Here is a 20,057-nt window from a genome sequence, read left to right on the forward strand (position 1 = left end):
AAGAGGCTGCTGAAATGAATCATTTCGATTGAGCAGGGGGTGATAAATGTTTTTAATTTGACTTTGTAGCTTGAAATATTTCCGTAATATGGAAAAAATTTGTTACATTTGTTTGCATTCTAATCTACATACTGCTTTAGGATTTTTTGCTATTTTTTTGCTCATTTTACTTAAAAATTGGGAGCTATGAATAAGGGAAATTTCAATCTGACACCCCCTGCCTTCAGGAAAGTTATTTACAAGGAAGTAAGCAAACGCCTGTGTTTGGTGCGATACTGCTTCAAACTCGATTTTCAACGCAATAATGCAAAATTCTAAGGTGTAAATGGTGTATTTTGTGACATTTATGTTGCCAAGCACACAATATTGACCTGCCGAAGTAGACGCCGAAAAAGAGAAATCAGAGGCGCGAATTGTACCGCTTAGGCCATTTAACCCGCTACTGATCTCCTAAACATCGTTCAAGAATTTCCCAGGAATGGGTAAGGAATATTGGCCTTGATTAGTACCTTCTTTGAAATCATATTTGTTAAAAGAGGTGCGAGCTGGGTATTTATAGAAAGGCTAGGCGGAATGAGGAAGAAGGAAGAAACATTAAACACGTTTATTTTGTCAAATGGGAGGGATCCCTGTTTGATACAGACGAAGCGACAAGTCCTTCAGACCTTTATGTCGTCAAGGAGCGAAATTCTTTTTTCAGCGAATTTATGCGAATTTATGGATAGCAATTTTGAAGAGACAGTAAAAGCCTGGATTTAAGACCCTTTACATTTTTCACTTTTACGACCCTTCACTTTTACACAGTAGACCTTGTTCTTGAATGTGTTTGATTTGATGGGCAAAATATCAGCCTGGAAGTTTAAACACTGCATTTTTTCGGGTTTTTGCTGCACGATCTTTGTTTAAAAGTAGGTTAATATTAAATTTTTTTTAAGTAAATAAGTTAATGTTTGGATTGTAGGTATTGCAGTGGATTTCAAAAGCAGAATGATGATTGTTTTATGCTAATAAGTCATAATTGATAATTTTTCTATTGGATTAGGAGAAAATAATGATTTATTTATTGTTTTTTTCTTACAGCTGTTGTAAAAGCGAGAGTTACTTTTGAATATACTGCAACTGAAGATGATGAGCTGACATTGAATATTGGAGATGTAGTTACAAATATTCAACAACTGGATGGAGGTTGGTGGGAGGGAGAACTCCATGGCAAACATGGTGTATTTCCTGAAAATTTTGTTGAAGTCATAAAGGAAGAGCCAATACCATGTAAGTCAACAGAGGTTGTACAGTTTTTGGCAATCATAAGCTGCCACACATCCCAAACTTGTGATGATAAATACTCTGGCTTGCTTTCTTTATTTTCCTGACAGAGAATAACAGTGAAGAGTATTCACACCCTCAAATGGAAATACAGGCACCTTTCAGATTCTTTTGTTCAAGCAAGATTTGAAAGGCAAGATTTTAATGGAGTTAGCTGAAATGATGCATAATAGATACAAATTTGGCTTCATTTCCTCATGTTTTTTCAAAACATTGATAGAAGAGAAAGTTTATCAAGTTATGTTAATAACAGGGGCGGATACAGAATAAAAGTTGACGGTCGCACATATACACTACCTAGCAGGCGGTCTAGGGGGCGTCCCTCTTGCTCAAGGGTAGAGCCATGATAGGAACCCAGCCCCCCTCCCCCCCCCCCCCCCCGGAACCAGAGCAACAAGGTTTAATTTCAAAGGCAAAAACCCTAAAGCTCACAATGTCGATTATTGCAACCACTATAAATAAAAGGAATTTCACCTTTTTTCAAGAAATTCATCTTGATTTTTTGTCTAGAATATTATTTTAATGTCTTGTAAGCGTTTACTTTCTAACTGCGATTTGTCCCGCTAAGCAGGACTGATACACTTTGATTGATGGAACGCCTTAATAGACGGCTTTATCTTTAGGAGTGGAAGTTGCCTCACCAACAAGGTTTGCAGGCCTTGCAGTAGTTTTGAGGGTGGCGACGGGACTGGGGCCCTGAAACGTTCAAATTGTTCGGTCAAACACTTTTTCCTTTTAAAAGGTTTTCAAAATTTTTCAGCAAATCCCAACACGCAGTTAAGACAAAATATCTTGAGATTCAGAAGTGTACACTTCCTGTGCACCTCTTCCGTATGCATAAAAAAATTGGGATTCTTCTCCTTCACAACTTTCAACCTCATCCACTTTCTGCCTTTGCCAGCAGTTGTGCGGCACAGTAATCCAGCATAGTGTTTACAGACTTTTCGTGCCGCACAAATATGTGAAAACTCAAATTTTGATTGGTGAGATTTGGTAAAATATTTGCATAACAAAGAGCCCTGCATATTTGTGCGGCACGGACGACATGCCTAAAAATCATACTGTTTACGGTCTAGGATGGTCTTTGAATTTCTTCTATATTGAATTTTGTGGCATTGTGTGTAAGATCGACCAAGGTTCGGTCTGTGTTTATTGTGTAAAGAGAGGTAAATGTGTTATCTGTAAGGAGGGAAATAAAAGCTTGTGGTAAACATGATTGCCTTATTTAAATGACTGAAGACTAAAACTAAATTCTGAAAATCTGACGGTCTTCTGTGCGACCTGTGCGACACCCTGAATCCGCCCCTGGTTAATAAAAACAATATATTTTTAAGATCTTATTTTTCTACTGCTAATGGTTCTTACTGTAATCTTATCCCTTCCAGTATTAATGTCCTTTTCATGAGATTTTTTAAAAATCTTCACTGTCAGAGTCCAGAAAATTCTTTTGCATCTTTTCCATTAAACTTTTAGCCTCTTTCATTATATTTTAAAATTTTAAGTCTGCACTAATGCAAATTTAATGGAAGTAAACTACTTGTTGAAGCTCCCACAATCAAAATTTTTTGTATGATGGGCAATGAAAAGACATTATTTAGCTTTTTAGAATTGAGGTCAGTATTTCAGTACATTAAACAAACAACCCGACATCAGGCCAGGTAGACTTTAAGATTTTAGATAACAGGTAAAGACTTCTTTCCCAGTTAAAATATGAGCCTTGAAATGCTTGGACTTTGGAAGTTTGCAGGTCACAAAGGTTTGCAGGACTTTTGTGCTCAGGTAATTATGTTTAGTCTAGGGGTGTTTATTGCCAGCTCTTTATGTAATTGGGCAATAGTACTCTAGACCAGTTCAAGCATTCTAATATTATTCATTATTGACTAACAAGGACCTTTAGACCCTGACCTTGATTTATGGCATCTATATATTATAGGACCTTCAGTGTTTTTCCAAGAAGATTTTATTGCCATGTCTGTTGCAAAAATTATGATATATGTTATATGTAATGATTGGTTTGCTTTTGATGCAAAAGTTAAGATAAAAACTGCATTTATATATAATCTAAAAAGCATCTCATGATATGTATATTATGATATGTCATGATTTTTTTAATTTTTGTAGCACCAGATAAATCAACACCCTTGCTGCCAAAGGCAAGAGTTACTTTTGACTATAAAGCTTCAGAAGAGGATGAGCTTGACTTGGTTGAAGGTGAAATTGTGGAAATTCTAGATCAAGAAGAGGAGGGATGGTGGCAGGGTATCTACAAAGGCAAAAAGGGAATATTTCCATCAAACTTTGTGGAGATGATTCCTTTCGAAACTGAAGCTACTGATGAGAAATTAGTTGTCCTACAAAATGAGGTATTTGATGCAGGCAGTGATTTAAGAGTTCTGCTGGATGACTCAAAGTCATCAACAAATGCTACATCACACAGTGCCCTTGCAGATGAAGGTATGAAAATTTACTTTGTTATGATTTCATAGCAAGATATCAAAAGTTCTATTTTGAGTTAATAGCAATGAGGCATTGAATACATTGTAATGAAAATAGTTTTTGTAAGACCCTTTGCAGATTACAGATATGTTGTTCTGTTGCAAATATTTATAAAGTATTTTTGTTGACTGAAAAGAACTTGATGTCCCCTACATTATTCTGGCAATTTATGTATGAATAATTGCAACTCAGAGACCTTTCTTGCTCACACAATAGCACCCGTAAACCTCTTTATATAGAAATTCCTTTGTTAAGGGTGGTTCTCATTTCTGCCATTAATTAAGAAGCATCTGTGATGTAATGTGTCATTTGTTTTTTTAAGATTTATTGTCAGAATTTGACCCTGTATGTAATACAAATCACTGGTTATATCATACAGTGCCTGTTAATTGGATCTCTGCAGCGATCCAAGCCCACTGATTATTTCATTTTGTCTTAGGTGATACAAAGAAGACAAAGCCATCTGGAGGTATGGGGTTTGCTATATCCAGTGCTGATCTCTTTAAAGCAAAGTTAAGACCAGTTTCTATGGTAGATGGTGGCAAAAAATCTGGGAGTAAAAATGAAGAACCTAAGAAGCCAACACAAACAGTTACCCCACTTCCAAAAACTGCCCCTGAACTTAGTTCAAAGAACCGAGATCCCCCAGATGTGAGTATCATTTTCTAACTTATTTCTGAAATCATCAAAGCCATGTCAACCATTCTTTGTAGTGTTACCTGGGCACCTGTGTTACCTGTGACAAATGTTTACTGTGTTTATGTATTTTTCAATTGAAAGGTATACATAATGACCTATGAATGCAGTAAATCATGTATGATAAATGGTCACTACAGGGTACTTTTAATTAGCTGTGTGGCCAGTCTGTAAAAATCAGGGTGGACAAACAAATCTTCACCACACCATGCCCTTCAGACTCGTGGAAAACAAGGGAAACATATTTGTTAGTATATGATCTATTTCAAATATTTTGGAAAAGCAACTTTCTCAAACTGCTGTTTTGGTGACAGGGGTTTTCTTTCACGAACGAAAATTGAAATAAAAAATGTTCAACCTCCCTCCCCCTCCATAGGTTTTTCAATGGATTTCAAGATATTAGAAAATGGACCTCTTGAAAAACTGTCCATTTCACCCTGTGGCAGTGCCCCTCCTTTTAATCTTTGTAACCCAGAGCATATTAAAATTTCTATGAATATTTTATAAAGGAAATTTTAAAAAAAGAACATTTATATTTTTATCTGTAAATTTTTAAAACTTTAATTAATTATTCTTTAAATTGTCTTTTTTCAAAAATGGCCACAGCAGGGTCTAAATCAATCTAAATTTATGGCTTCAGAGACTTATATTTTTAAAACATTTCTGGATGTATAAATATAATTTATATCCAATGAAAGCGAATGAAGGTGGGCTTTTAACTCGAGGTTAGAATCTACTTTAGACTGGGCCAGAAAGTTCCAATATGCTACCAGTTAGGCTTAAGACTTTCAGCTGTTAGTCAAAACTGTCTCCACATCAAGTTTGCTACCGTGGAATTCAGTAAGCTCTAAATGAGAGTTACAAGAGAGCATTTCTAAGAAACAAATTATGATAGTTACAATTTCACCACTTTGATTTATGTTGCCTTCTAGGTCTATTCTCTTAATATTGGCTTTGGATCAGTTATGAAAAAAGTTTTAAATTTTCCAAACTTTTAGCAATCAAAACATAGTTACAAAGCAACATCATTTTCATGGTTTTGTTATTTCTGCAACCAGTTGATCAGGATAATGATAACTTGTTTCCCTATTAGGATTAACATTTCCAGACCTGATATAAGAATCTCCCTTCACATTTTCTTGAAAGCTATTGTCACACAATGGAAAACTGAAAGTTGCTTGAAATTTATAATGAAGGGAATAAGTCTACATAAAACGCAGAAACATAATCAGCGAATAAATTATTAAAAAATGTTAATCAAGGTTTCAAAGCTGCTCTAAGAAGCTCTGAAAGTAAGTAAACTTTCAGAGATTTTTATCCACAGTACAAACACACATTCGTAGCACAATACAAACAGTGAATGCCAAGTTTCTATTTGGATTTTTTATTTTATCAGCTGTAGTAATCCCACGCTGTTCTAGTCTGTGTAATTGTTAGCTCAAGCTATGGGAAAACTTTTATTCCTATCAACACTAGTTATTTGTGACATTCTCTAATTGCTGTTTGGCCCTGCCTTCGAAAATGTAGCCAATTAATTTTGCGTTCAACTAAATTTCAAGTAGAATAGGCCAATGGCAGCTTTTAAATTCTCACCATAACAAATAATGCAGATAACAGTTTCAAATTAAATGTTGAATAATGATATTCAGGAACACAATTAACATTGTTTGATCTTTTAGAAGTAAATGTTAAATAACCCTGTCAAGTCAAAGCCTTGATGTTATTGAAAACAACTGGTTCTTCATAAAAATTCAAACAAATGCAATGTTCTAAATACAAAAATGAGCTTCCTTAAAATTTTCTTGAGATTTCAGTCTATACTCAAAGATATTTCCTTGCAAAGTTATTTTAGTCAATTCCACTGCAATGGTGGCTGTCTAGAAACCTGGAGGTTTCCCAACAAAATATAAAACAGAAAAAGTTGTACTTGTCTTAAAAGTTGATATATTTAAAGTTTGTTCAATTTATGTTTATTTTTACAATTGGAATCAAATTGCAATCGAAAATTTCAGCCAACAATCTCGTCATGCTTTACTGTTTTCTATGTTGCTCTTTGAGCAAAGGGTTAGCAACATTTTGCTTTGACGAGATCATTGTATTACTTTGTGTCGTAAATGTATACCATCTCTTCAATAGCTGCTATCGTGTTAATTTGCAGTTTTCATTCTTAGGGTGGACAGACTAAAAGGAATGCTCCTGCGCCTCCAAAAGAAGACGGTATGTATTGAAATGTTTTTTCTCTGCATAGTTTAGTGCCTGGTTTCAAAATTCATAGTTGGCTTTGTTGTTTTTCCATTAATAGTCCCAACCAGCTCATTAGAACACCCCAGCTGCTTTTTGATGATCTTTTTTTATGAAGTTCCAATGTAATTTGGTCTAAAATTTTCAACTGCAAGAGTGTTCCACTTCTTTTGCTTATGTAGCTAATTACGAAAAGAAGGAATGATTATAATTCGATAATCTATTAATTTGGCTCAATACATCAACCATATCTGCTGCACCTTCATCTCGGCAGCCTTGCACCCCTGCCCGTTTAATTCTTATGATTTGTCTGAAGTATTACTTTTCTTAGATTAATCAACTTTGTTCGCAGCTCTTTCGAAAGCTTCAGACGAGCGTTATCGTGTTTTATTCGATTACGACCCCGAAAACAGCGATGAATTAGGACTTGAAAAAGATGATATTGTTATCGTGACAAATAAAGATGTTTGTGATGGCTGGTGGGAAGGGACATGCCATGGCAAGAAAGGCGTTTTCCCAAATAATTTCGTCGAGCTTTGTCCACCGAAAACTGAAGAGATCACAAAGGTTTGTAATTTTTCTATTTATCAATCATACTTTGAGTAAATTTGCAAAGGTTTGATATTAAAATTTTTATTGGATTCTGCAAACAGCAGGATCTTGTTGAGGGACTCGGAAAATAAAAAACTAATCTATTATTTTGATCAAGAATATATAAGGAGCAATGGATTATGCGACAATATTTACTTAGAATATCTGATTGAAAAGAACAAATTTTAAGTTTGCATTTATTAGGACATTGTCTTATCTGAGATTTACGGTCGGTTGCGAAAAACTTTGTCTAGTTAGAATGAACTGTAATTTCTAATTTTCTTTAAAATATCATACATCGAAATACAACGTATTTATCATAGATAGGTATTTGTTAAAATTTATATCACCACGTCTGTCAGATCGTATAAGAATGGCTAGATTATTCTATAGATACCAGGCCTACCATTTCCTTCCTACCAACGTCAGAACAACCAGCTGAGTTTCGAAACGCTCCTTTCAATCTTCATCAATCCCAGGTTTATTTCTAATCACAATAGAAGTAATTCCTGGACGCGTCAAACACATCCAGTGATATAACATCAATTTTGAAACAAACACACAAAGATAATAATATAAAAGAGTGAAAAAAGTCTAGAAGCTTTCAGAGACGAGCACGGTGAAATGCTCAACTTCTTCTTGACTTAGGTCTGCTTTATATTCGAACGGTTGGATTTTTTTATAAAAACTGTCTCTGCTGTGGTTCACTGCACGTAACAAGCTTCCAAAAATTTTTTCAGCTCCAAACTTTAATATGTATTCAAAGAAAGCCTTTTCCTACGGAAGCTTTTAAATTCCTCTCCTTGCTCTTTGCCTATAACCCTTGTCACTTCTTTCTGTGGTTACGACATACCTGGGAAAAGCTCGTATGTTCAGTTTCCGGCCTCACTATTTCAAGCTGTCAGATAAAAACATTCAAATAGTCATGTATAAATGGGATTTGTTTTTTAGAAAAATTATCTCAATAAAGAAATCTGAATTATTGGTGTTTTTTTCTATTATAAGACTGTTGTTATTTATCGATTTTTTTGTGGCTGGTTAACTATAATTTTCGTTACTTGTTATTTTCATTTTCCAAGCTGTTCATGCATTCACATATTTCACAACCATTTCTCGTATGTCATTTTGTTACAATTACCACCGTTTTTGTTTTTGAATTGACACCCCATACTATTAATATCTTTATAGCAGTTACCAAGGTTACCACTCGTGCCACCTGTCAGCAAAGCACCTGCTCTACCTGGTAAGTAATTGGATGGACCATTTTCTCATTCTTATCGGTCATTTGTTTTGAAAAACCATGTTTCAAGAACAAACTTTAAATTCGACATACGATATATCTGCACCATTAAATTTATTCGTATTGTTTGATCTATTATTTAGTTGATGTTATATGAATTTTGTATTTGTGCTGGCCATTTTTCCGTGGCAGCGCCTTTTCAAATGGTCCATCTCCAAAGATCTTTTGATCGTGTGATGGGGTTTGCCAATCTTTAGTCTTGAAAAGAACGAAAGAAGGACGAAATGTCAAACTTTGCTATTGAACTTCTGGCATAGGATCGAAAAGTTCGCTTCTTGCTCACAAAATGGATTTATTATTTGGTACAGGTTTAATTTGAAAACCAAATTGTCTCAGAAGTTTGTTTATTTATCTAAGCGATTCGAAATCTAGACTTGATGTCTGTCTGTGTCAATCGAAACAGGCCTAATAAACATCCATATAGAAAGAAACGAAACAATATTGATAAATTCTCATAGCTGGCTGACCTCATTTTTTTGTCCAGAGCTGTCTATTTAATGCAGTTTTAAATTAATATTAGCTGTGCCTATTTAACGAGAGAATGTTTGTTCTAGCGAGAGAAACGAAAGAAGAAGCAAAGGAAGCCTCTGAACCAACCCCATCGCAACCACCGCTGGGAAGGAGACCTGTATCAACTGAGCAAAAGAAACCATTGTTACCGGAAGTAGCGAGACCCATACCTCCTTCTGTATCGGACCAAAAGAAACCGCTGGTCCCCGAGCCAGTCAGACACGTCCCTCCACCTGCCACTGAGCAGAAGAAGGATCTCAAGACGGTTCCTCCTCCGGTATCAACAGAGCCAAGAAAGCCATCCTTGCCAGAATCAGCCAGACCTGTTGTTCCAGAGCAAAAGAAACCGGACGTGAAGAAACCACCACCTCCTGTCACAAAGAACAAACCAGTGCCCCCGAGACCAACTGAAAAACCTTTAGGAGAAGAAAATTCATCAGGAAATTCGATAAAGAACAAATTAAATGCAACTTTAGGGGCCGGAATTTCAAAATTCCCGTCAGTTGGAAAGAAACCTGTACCACAACCTAACGGATTTGGTAGGACATTCTCTCAAAGTCTTAAGAGAGCTGTTCCAAAGCCAACGCCAGAACCAGAGCAAAAGCCAACGCCAAAACCGGAACCAAAGCCAACGCCAGAACCGGAATTAAAGCTAGTGCCCAGTAAACCTGAAGTGGAGGAGAGATACGATGATGTCTCAAGTGAAAAAGATAAGGAAGGTAAACTGTTACAAGTTTTTGAAGTATTGCTGACATAATCTATACAGTTTGCTGAAGCACGTGAATTTCGTGGCGATAAAATTGAATTTTATAAACGTAATACTCACATACCGTTGTTTCATAGTCTGAGACGGTAACCATTTATGCAGAATGATTGACGATATGGGTACATTTTCATAAGCCATAAAATAACACAATACGATGGATACTCAATAATGTTTTGCTGTCTCTAGTGATAAAGATTCAATCATGTTCCTCATCAAGTTCCAGCGCTTTTGGAAATTTTTGCATATAGAGGATGTAGAGCAAATTTATTAGCAAGAAAATAACACAGCAAAGTATGTTGTCAATTTTTGAAAGACTCTTGCACACGGTATGTGTATAAGGGATTCACCACCACTCTAACGTAAAGCCTGAAATGGCATTGTTTTTCTTGAGGACTCATGAGGTTCTCATACGCAAGATTTTTGTTTGTTAGAAAAGAGAAGTCCCTTCAATGGCAACACTCTTGCTTTACGCCTCCCCAGTCTTTCCTTTTGCACCAATGCGCTGCTGGTTGCATGGGAGTTAAGTTCGAGCGTTCAAAGCATAGCACCTTATGTGCTTTATGCAAATGGCCACTTTGCCCTTTGTTTTATCTAACCTATATATAGATAATATGCATTTACAGTTCTAAAGTAGAGCTTAGTTTTAGCTAGCTATTGCCGCTCAGCATAGGAGTCTTGTGGCACTGTTTGGTTGAATTTGTGACAAGACATGTGGCACTGTTTGGTTGTAGAACACGACAGTGACAATAATGATTGTATCACAAGAATGGCGCTGTGACGCACGCATGCCTTGACACCATAATAAAGTTACAGTTTATTTTTTCCTTTTAAGGTCAAGGAGTCGATTGGGAAGCACCTTCAGTAACTCCTGTCTTGTCAAATGTGAATAAAAACAGAGTAAAGGGGCCAGGAAAAGCACTTCCTGCAAAATATACACAAAACAAGGTACAAAGCAATTTTTGGTTTTTTTTATTATTTTATTTATTCTTTAATTCTGCTTTAGCCGCTAAAATTTTGTCATCTTGAATTCTAATATTTTTTGTTGACGTTTATTTAAACACTGAAGACAGCATTTACCGATGTGAAATCTTTTCCCTTTTGCGGTAAATTTGGATTTTATTGCTCAGCTTTAATTTCCCACTCCATTTCTCATATCATTTTTAGTAACCTTAGTGTCATTCATGTTTGCAGAATATTATATATAAAGACTCTTTCGAATGTGGTCGTCACTTCTTTGATAATGAAAATTAATTAACATAAATTTTCTGTATCGGACTGTAGTCGTTTAATCACGAGTTATGCAGTTTGAGTTACTGCACTTAAACAAGAAATGCACCATACGATATTTTCAGCTAAACTGCCTCTCAGTAAATAGTTTTACTAAGACAAGTTGAAAATGGCTTTGAAAAAAGCAAACATTTTACAACATACTTAAAGCTTTTTCGTCTGACACTCCTCAGAGCATAAAACGTCAGAATAGGTTCCGAAAAACATGTTTGAAAAATATATACCCAGTTGTGGATCGAAATAGGCCAATCAGAAAAACGCAAGCACAAGACCGGTATAGTTGACCAATCAGTGCCGCGAGCCTAAAGAAAAATTACCAATGGAGTCCAAGAGAGAAAACGAACTCCTTTTGTCTACACAATGGCGGAATAATAAGACAAGTTGGATTGAAAAGCAAGTGAATTCTAGCTTGAAACAGAAATTTAACAGTTTTTCAGAAATCGTAGATAGAGTCCAATCGTGGCTTTTGCTCATAACGTCCAAAATTGCAATCTTATAAACAGATCATGCATAATTTATCAAGAGAACATACTTTTTTAAGCCCCTAAATTTGAGGGACAAGCTATGATATGATCTTTGAAACAAAGATAATAGAAAATTAAATTATTTTCGAAGTTCTTAAAAATAGCTCCTGAATAGATTCTATTTTCTTCGGTAATTAAAAATGCAGTCCAGTTATCTTATATATTTGGTATTATAATTATGCGAAGTTTACAAGAAATGAATCGTGCATTAAACGTTCAGTTCTTGTGATAATGTTGCGTTAAATTTTGTGCTTTGTTACTTAAAGCATATTAATCTTATCATTCGTATACATCACTTCCCTTTTTAACTTCCTTCATAACCCTTTTTTACTGCTTAGGAACAACAAAATGGAGTTACAGAGCAGCCCCCTTGGAAAACAGAGCTCGCCCAAAAGGTAAATATTTAAGCAGTATCAACAAACCTCAGACTTCAATTAATCCAACTTTAGGACGGGGGTGTGGCGTTAATCCAACTTTAGGGGGGTGTGGCGTACTCACGGTGTTTTTATAGTTTTATGCCTAATTTGCATCTTTAGAGTTTACTTTGTCAAATCAGTGTGAGGACCGCTTGCCCTTTCGGCTCCTGGTTCCACAATCTTTACGCCACTGTCGGAGGCTTGCCTTAGCGACAATCCTGAATTACAACTTGTAGGTTCTAACAAAATTCTGCAACCCAAGCTATTGCTACTTTCATTCGTGTGTCATCGTCCTAACTTTATCTTGTGTTTTGGTTTTATGAACAAGATTCGCATGTTCTGAATTTTATTGACAACGTATTACATGTGCTCCTTTCGCGGTTTCTCATAGGAAAAGTCAAAACCAACGCAGCTTGTGAAAGTCCCAACCCCAGATTCGACTTCAGAAGGAGACAAGGCACCCTCTAAGGAGCAAGCAACGCAGCCCACTTATGATGATGACGTCATTAAGGGTATGAAAAACCAATTAAATCAAGTAATGGATAAGATGACAGGTATGGAGAAAAAATTGATGAAGCATATAGAAGTTTTAACGAACGATTTAGACGAAGAGAGAAAGCTTCGCGCGAACTTGCAGATAGAGGTCGATAGATTAAAGAAGAAAGTATCCGTTTTGCAAAACCAGTAGTCTAGCATTGTTTTATCTACAATCGGTGCATCTTGATTCTTTAGAAATTTTATACCGGATTTAATCAAAATTTGTAAAAGGCGTGCCCCAGCTCAAATGCAGTAGGGTATGCAAGATTCAATGCAAAATCTTTTAATCTGAAGTCATCCCGTTTCAAACACCAAACTAAAGCAGAAGATTAAATTTAAGGAACTGATTTTCTTCAGATCTTTTTAGCAAAAATATCGATCCGAAACATAAATTCCTGTCCATCACATGGAACAGAAAATAACATTTTGTTTCAGTAAATCTTAAATGGCGTTATATCCCTGGCACGGATTATGTGTTGAAATGTGGCTTGATTGAGAATGATTACCAAAATGCAAAGTGTTTTCAAGTAGAACGGGTGCTGGCTAGGTCCAGTCTCCGCTGCGTTTTTCCTAGAAGAACCAGTGGTTTAGTTTTAAACCGAGAACAAGTACATTTTGAATTTTTCATTCCATCTCGATCGAACATTTACAAGAGATCGAGTCCAGCAAGAACGTTACCTTTTTGTTTAATTTTTCCCCAAATCGCCTTCCTTACCTAAGACATAAAGCAACACAAGCCACTATTAAAGATGCTTAACACATTGCACCGCAAACACTTTGCCGTCTATGATGGATCTCCCCGTACTGCGAGCCCCAGACGCGACCTGGATTGCAACTGCAACTGTTGTTCTTTGAGAGATATTTATAAAGGAAGGAAGTTAGTCATGAATGTAGCTGTTGGAATATAGAGAGAAGGAGTCTGGAGGCATAGCCCTCAGGGAAAATAAAAGCTACTGGAAAATGGGATTACGCGCTTTTGAATTTTTTGGAATCGTGTATTTTTTCGTCTTTATGACGTCGTCACTTTTTCAATGACGTCGAAATCTAATGTGATGGATCAGCCTAAACCCCTGCCAATGTCAATTTTTTAGCAGATTTCGAGGGAAGTAAATGTTATTGATAAGTGGGAATTCCAGGCCCTCATTGCTCAAGATTATGGAATATTATCATCCTTTTCTTGTTTATATTATACTTTATTGCACTTTAATATCTCTTTGTTAAGAGACGTGGATTATGAAAATTTTTCATTAGATTTTTGATAAATGGGTAGCAATATGGAGTTTATCGGGTAGATTGTTTTTAGCTAGTACTGATTTAACATTTTATATCTCGATGACAAGAAAATAATTTGGATTTTTTGCGAGAAATGATTGTAAAATAGGGATATATTGTTAACTAAACAGACTTTTTAATCGTTTTTAATTACTAAAATTATAAGGTTGCCTTGTATAAGCGTCATATTTATAAATTTACCTGTCCTTTTCTCCAGTTCCCTTTTTTCTGCAATAAACCCAAGTACAGCTTTGCACTAAACTAGGCCTACAATTCTGGACACAGCTGTTAAGAGAAATTCGTAAGCACGTGGTGTGTCACATGCTACATAGTGTCACTCACCCTCTCCCCCTCCATTTCAAATGTAAGATGTATTCATTTTGATAACAGAACTAGCAAGATTATTCTGGCTAGTGTATGACGGTGGCAATCTTGAAAATGCCATATGACTGGCGAAATTCATGGACTGCCGAAAAAGGGTATTTGGAGCTAATAAGTTTCAGCGACAACGTCGATACATGGCCGGGCCATTGACCTTAACATCAGAATGCCTTTCTTCTACTGTTAGTTTGTAGCCAAAGAAAACCATTTATATCAAGAGTCTTGTCCTTTATGTAACAATAGATTAGCCTCGACACCTTCCACGAGAAGAAAGACACTCTTCCTGAGGCAAAGAATCCCTAAAAAGATCCTGACTGTAGTGGACAAATTTTTCAAGGCAGCTAGAAACTATAGACCATTCGTGACAATCCATAAAAGCGTCACCTTGCATGCCATAGCTTCGCAAGGTCCAGTGTCTCAAGCTCTTATGTTGAATTCATCAAAAATTATCTGGCCGTTGCCAAATATCTTTCTTTGTATCTTCGGATAGGAAATCCTGTATAACAACCTGCAGATCTGCAAAATCTCTTTTTCCCTTCTCCTCCCGTTTCCTTCACAAAGGTACACAGGAGGAAAACAAATTAAACTGCTCTCTCAATCCCGAACTAGACTCGGGGCTAGACCAAGCAGCCTGGTAATAGGTCGCTTGCATAACTGGAAAAACATGTTTGCTCCTTGCACTCTTCAAAATTGTAGCGGTGTCGAATGTTCTACATCATTTATCATCATTTTTGTAGCTACGCCTCTCCACATTGCACTCCTGTCGAGCAATGTTTTTGCGTTTTTGAATACACACTAATCATCACATTTTCATTCTAGTTTCGCATAATTTAGCATACCCTTTTGATTGTATTTTAACAATGAGGGCAAGGCTGCGTTGAGTTGCTATGCACTAGAAATTCCCAAACCATGGGCTTAGCTTAGGCACAGACGTGCCGTATCCTTGTACCAATATATATGCAGAATTAATAAAAAAACAGAAATAAAAAAAAATTTAAGCAACATTGACAACGTCTTTCTATCATACGGATCTAAATCACAAATCAACTCCTTGTTTTATAACAATATCGAGTAACTCTTTCATCTATACTTGATAGCTTCAGCCTCTTTTCTTTCTCTTTCATTTTTATTTTCCTTCTTTTTCTGTATCTTCTTTTTCTACGTCTACTTACACTTCTTTTTCTACTTCGTCTGCTTCTTATTCTCATTATTTTTCTTCATCACCAGCCAATTCCACTTTTTTTTCCTTTTCACCTTCTTTATCATCGCTCCTTCTTTTCCTCTTTTGCCTGCTTCTTCTTTATCGTCTTGATCTGTTACTAATACTTATTCTTCTTATTTATTCTTAAATTTTTCTACTTTTTATTCTGCTTCCTTTGTATGCCCTTCAGCTTCATTTATTCTTCTTCTTCATCTTAATTTATTTCTACATTAATTATTTCTTTGCCTTTATCACTTTCTTCGTCATCTTCTTCTTCTTTTACTTCATTTGTTCCCGTCTTCATTTTGAACATTTTTTCTACTTACTTTACTTTCTTCTTCACAGCATTACCCTTAATCATGCTCGAACCCCGGATATAACAAACTCTCATTATCACGAACCAAATTTGTTGTTTCTTCATCATAATTACCCTCGATATAACTAACTTTTCATGAATTGTTTTCTGTTATTTTTATTTTTTGTTTATTTCCGGTGTTCATTTATCACTTTCTCTTGGGGGAGATCATGATGGTCATCAGCGAAACATGCTGATGATAAATTTCAAGCACTGGCTGATAGGCTCAGAGCACGAGATGAAAGTTTAAATTGCGTAAGGAATTACTGCGAATGAGTACATTGAAACTAACAAATACCTTCTTACATATGAGACATTGGCCATGAGCGACGACAAAATTATATTGAGAGACCCGGATGGAGAAGCAGATAAAAGACAAACAAAAATGTAGGTCGATGAGAGTAATCGAATACGTCATTCAGCCGCCAACAAAAAGTGAAGTGATATCAGCTTTGCCAATCTCTTGGTCCGAAATCATAAGAAGAACATAAAGATTTTCATTTCAATGACCAACCAGTAGTATTTTTTTAATTTAGCTTGGTTTTTTTAGTTTAATGTGCACAGAAGTTGGAGATAGCCCAAACAAGCCCACCGAAATTTTTTTAGGTGTGAACTGCGAAAAGACCTAAAAACATTTTCTCCCTGTTTAACGAACTCTCGATATAAAGAAGTATTTTCTGGTTCTCAGAGTTCGTTTTATCGGGATTCTACTTTACTTACTGCCCGATATTGGAAGGTGTCCGGCTCAGTTTGGTGTCCGTTGTCTAGAAATTTGGTTCTTAAAGGCTTTGACGAAGAAAGTGTTTTTGAGACGAGGTCAATTTTTTGCTGTCTGGGCTGTCTGTTGTGACATGTCCATTAGTGAACTTTCCACCGTATTTGTCTCTCCTCTTTTTAAGCCTTTCCTTTAATTGCGACATCTAATTTGTTTTGAGTATTGTTTATAAATATTGTTATGTTTGTTTAGAAATATCACAATATTGTTTGGAAACCAGTGTTTCCTTGGTTGGAAAATGAAAGCAACGAAAAGCCATCGTTTTTATATAATTAACATCCGACAAAGCATTGGAAAATAGGAGTTTTAAACAGGGGAATTCTACCTCGAAACATAAGTAGCAGTGGCGAATCTAGCCTTAAAATTCTGGGGGGGGGGGTTGCCGGGGGCCAAACTTTTAGTTATAGGGGCCAACGCTAGCCATTACTTTGCGAACTAGTAGAATGTAAAGCAGTGGCGTGGTGGCTCAAAATTAGCTACAAGGTACCGATTCTTAGCGCCCTCTAGATAAGTAGCTATGTCCTTGGTACAGCTCTATCAAGGCTGTTGTCATTATGCCAAATAGTTTTATTAGTAGCGTAACAAGCAGCTGTGTCCCCTAGGAGAAATAACAAAGAAAAATTATTGCTGGGGGCCCCTAAAGGTTCGGGACCGTTTGTTATTTGACGAAAAGTAAATTTGTTCTGTTACTCCACTGAGCTTTATCTGTTTAACAATAATGCATCATGATCATGGTTTTCAACAGAAGAACTAAACTTCTAAAAAATAAAAGTGTGATAGCTTTGTAAAGTTGATTGGTAAAATTTTTCATAGCAGTTATATCCAACCTCCATGAGATCAAGCAAATCATTCTGTTACACAGAATTTCAAATCATAGAATTTCAATAAGCAATAGTAGATTGCCAAGGTATACTGGGATGGTATTGGTATTTCCTTGCGCTGGGTTCCAGAGCGAAAAGGGTTTTCAACGGGATGCGAAGAATCTTGGTTTGGGCTTACCCTGCGCACCCCACCCCAAGAAGGTGTATCTTCGTGATAATATATAACAAATATAAAATCTAAATGATTGTCAAAAATGAATTTTTCTTGGAAATTACAGAAAGGAGCCATAATTTCATTAATGTTCACCTCGGTTACAAAACCAAAACGCTAATCAGGGCCTTTAGCCTGTCAAATAAATGCAATAAAGATCGCATTGAGCAAAATGAAGAGAGCAACCCTAACAAAGTCAACAAACTGAAGACAACGTTGAATTTTTTGTACAAACTTGTGAAAAAACTGGGAGGCCAAACAAGGGGAAAAGAAAATTTCTGGGGGCCCCCTGGCCCCCCTGTAGAAACGCCACTGATAAGTAGGGAAATCAAAAGGGAGGCCTGACAACAGATTCTTGGTTCCATGGACTAATCATGAAAAGACAGTCTTAAATAACAGACTGATTCTCGTGGCTGAGACGTATCGACTAGTGGCTTTTAGGGGAAATTATATTTTTTTGACAATAGAGCTAAACCTGGATTTGCAAACGATTAAGAAACAACTGGGAAGGGGGACATATCCATTGGAATGTGATTCCACGCATATCGTATCATAATTATTGGTCCATTTCGTTCACAATGATTAAGAGCACTCTGTTGCAAAAGTTCTCTTACTGTGAGTTGGACCGGGTCGCTGATACAAGGCAAAATCTCCGTCCACAACCCTATCCTCATTTTCGAGAATTGGATATTTTTTGAGGAGGTATTATTTAGGGCTTTACCTAGGCTGATCATTGTTGTGAATATACCGAAATGAGCACTCCTCATCAAATCCATACAGTTTGATCTTGGTTTTATATTTCTTTGAGCAAGCAAAAGCCACAAAAGTTAAGAACAAATTAAGAACAAGCTGAGGCTGAGCTTCTGCAAATTGCAATTTTGAACAACGTTTTCCTCAAAATCGAGGATTTTCAGCGATGTGTGGGTGCTTTTTCGGTGAATATTCAAATTTGTCAGCAAATTAAGGCTGTGTCACTCACTTTGTTGGCAAATGAGGCCTGAACACCTCCCTAAAGTGAAAAAGCTAGCAATTGCACTGCTTACACCCTATTAATATAAGAACATATTAACAACAATAAAGCCTCAGATTTTCGAAAAATATAAGAACAGTCAGCCTAAACTTAAATTTAGTGGCTTTTATAAAAAAGAGCGTAACATTATTCCATGTTTGTTTCTTGACGATGCTGAAGGTTTTTTCAGAATCAGAGAAGCAATACTCTGTTAAAAACACTTTCGTTTCTCAAATTTTCCAGCTTGCAACCATGCCAATCAAATTTACCATCAATCAAGAGTCGAATTCTAGTCAAGACAAGACTGTTGATTGGATCGGGCTCTTTGGAGACTGGATGAGCCCCCTGTTAACCAGACCAAAGAGAAGCTGAAAATTAGATGAACAAATTCATTCCAAAGGTTTGAATCAAACCATGGCTGAATCACATCGACGCTTCGCTGTCTGTGACAGATTATATTTTAAGCCACAGAGCTATCCATGTTTGTTATCCTATCATGATGTTATGTCAATTATGATCTACTTCAGGTTCCCTGCAAAAGAGCACCCGGCTTCGCTGCGACTACATTAGTGGTTCTAAGCTTTTTGAGCAATAACAAATTTGCCTCTAGTGAGGTTTTGATGAAGTCCTACCTCTCTCAATCGTGAAAATCAGTCTTATATGTTAAAAATTTCCTAAGAGAAAAATATTCCACCGATTTTTCACTTTTTGCATACAATACATATAAAAAGTTACATTTTCCCATTTTTGTTCGTTTTACCCCTCCCTATCCACATCCAAAAAGTTATTTTCTTGCTATCGAAAGGTTGTATTACTTCTCCTTAGAAGATAGAATGGCCAGGCTGTTGTACCTAAAGTTGTTTAGCTTTTCAAGGCATGATTTTTGTCAAGTCTCTTATAAGGGGCAAAGAGGCTCGTTGGCACGTTCCAGGGAGAGCTAAACTAGGTTTCCTGAAGAACTTTCAAAGCTCCGGCTACCTTAGCCAACAAATTTACTTACGTTTAAGCAAACATGTTTGAGATGCAAAATTTTTGGCCAGCTACATACTTTGAAGAATATGATATAGCACTCTATGATTATTATATGAGAAAAGAAAAATTTCTTTTCTTGTAAACTCATATTTAGAGAGAAGATTCAAAATGGTTGAAAAATAAAAAGATGAATAGTATAAGTTTATTTTGGTGAGGCCTTTTGGGCTCAAATGGCTTTTCCTATAGTTAGATCGAGGGGCAAATCACTCTAAGAAAATCTCGTACACCTTTTGTGAAATTCTTGTTATTTTAGCTGAAAATCCCCAGAAATCCTCTTGTTTTAGGCGAAATCTCGTACGCTATTTGCAAGAGT

General features: G+C 36.3%; 1 protein-coding gene across 1 annotated transcript; it reads left to right on the forward strand.

The window, feature by feature from the left end:
• The first annotated feature begins 57 nt into the window (after positions 1–57).
• LOC135685683 (uncharacterized) lies at positions 58–14,155 on the forward strand. The gene is made up of 11 exons (XM_065201685.2): positions 58–482; positions 1,081–1,269; positions 3,445–3,777; positions 4,259–4,470; positions 6,687–6,732; positions 7,109–7,323; positions 8,536–8,590; positions 9,202–9,876; positions 10,756–10,868; positions 12,073–12,129; positions 12,542–14,155. Exons 1-11 carry the CDS (start codon positions 479–481, stop codon positions 12,836–12,838), a joined length of 2,196 nt encoding a protein of 731 aa, XP_065057757.2. The 5' UTR covers positions 58–478; the 3' UTR covers positions 12,839–14,155.
• The last annotated feature ends 5,902 nt before the right edge of the window (positions 14,156–20,057 follow it).

The sequence above is a fragment of the Rhopilema esculentum genome, chromosome 15 (assembly GCF_057945365.1).
Source record: "Rhopilema esculentum isolate cy_ngs chromosome 15, ASM5794536v1, whole genome shotgun sequence".
NCBI classification, from domain to species: domain Eukaryota; kingdom Metazoa; phylum Cnidaria; class Scyphozoa; order Rhizostomeae; family Rhizostomatidae; genus Rhopilema; species Rhopilema esculentum.

Excerpts from the sequence above, each read along its gene's own strand:
- LOC135685683 (XM_065201685.2), top strand. Across the intron at positions 3,778-4,258 it reads CAGTGCCCTTGCAGATGAAG|GTGATACAAAGAAGACAAAG; the intron begins GTATGAAAATTT and ends ATTTTGTCTTAG. Across the intron at positions 9,877-10,755 it reads AAGTGAAAAAGATAAGGAAG|GTCAAGGAGTCGATTGGGAA; the intron begins GTAAACTGTTAC and ends TTTCCTTTTAAG.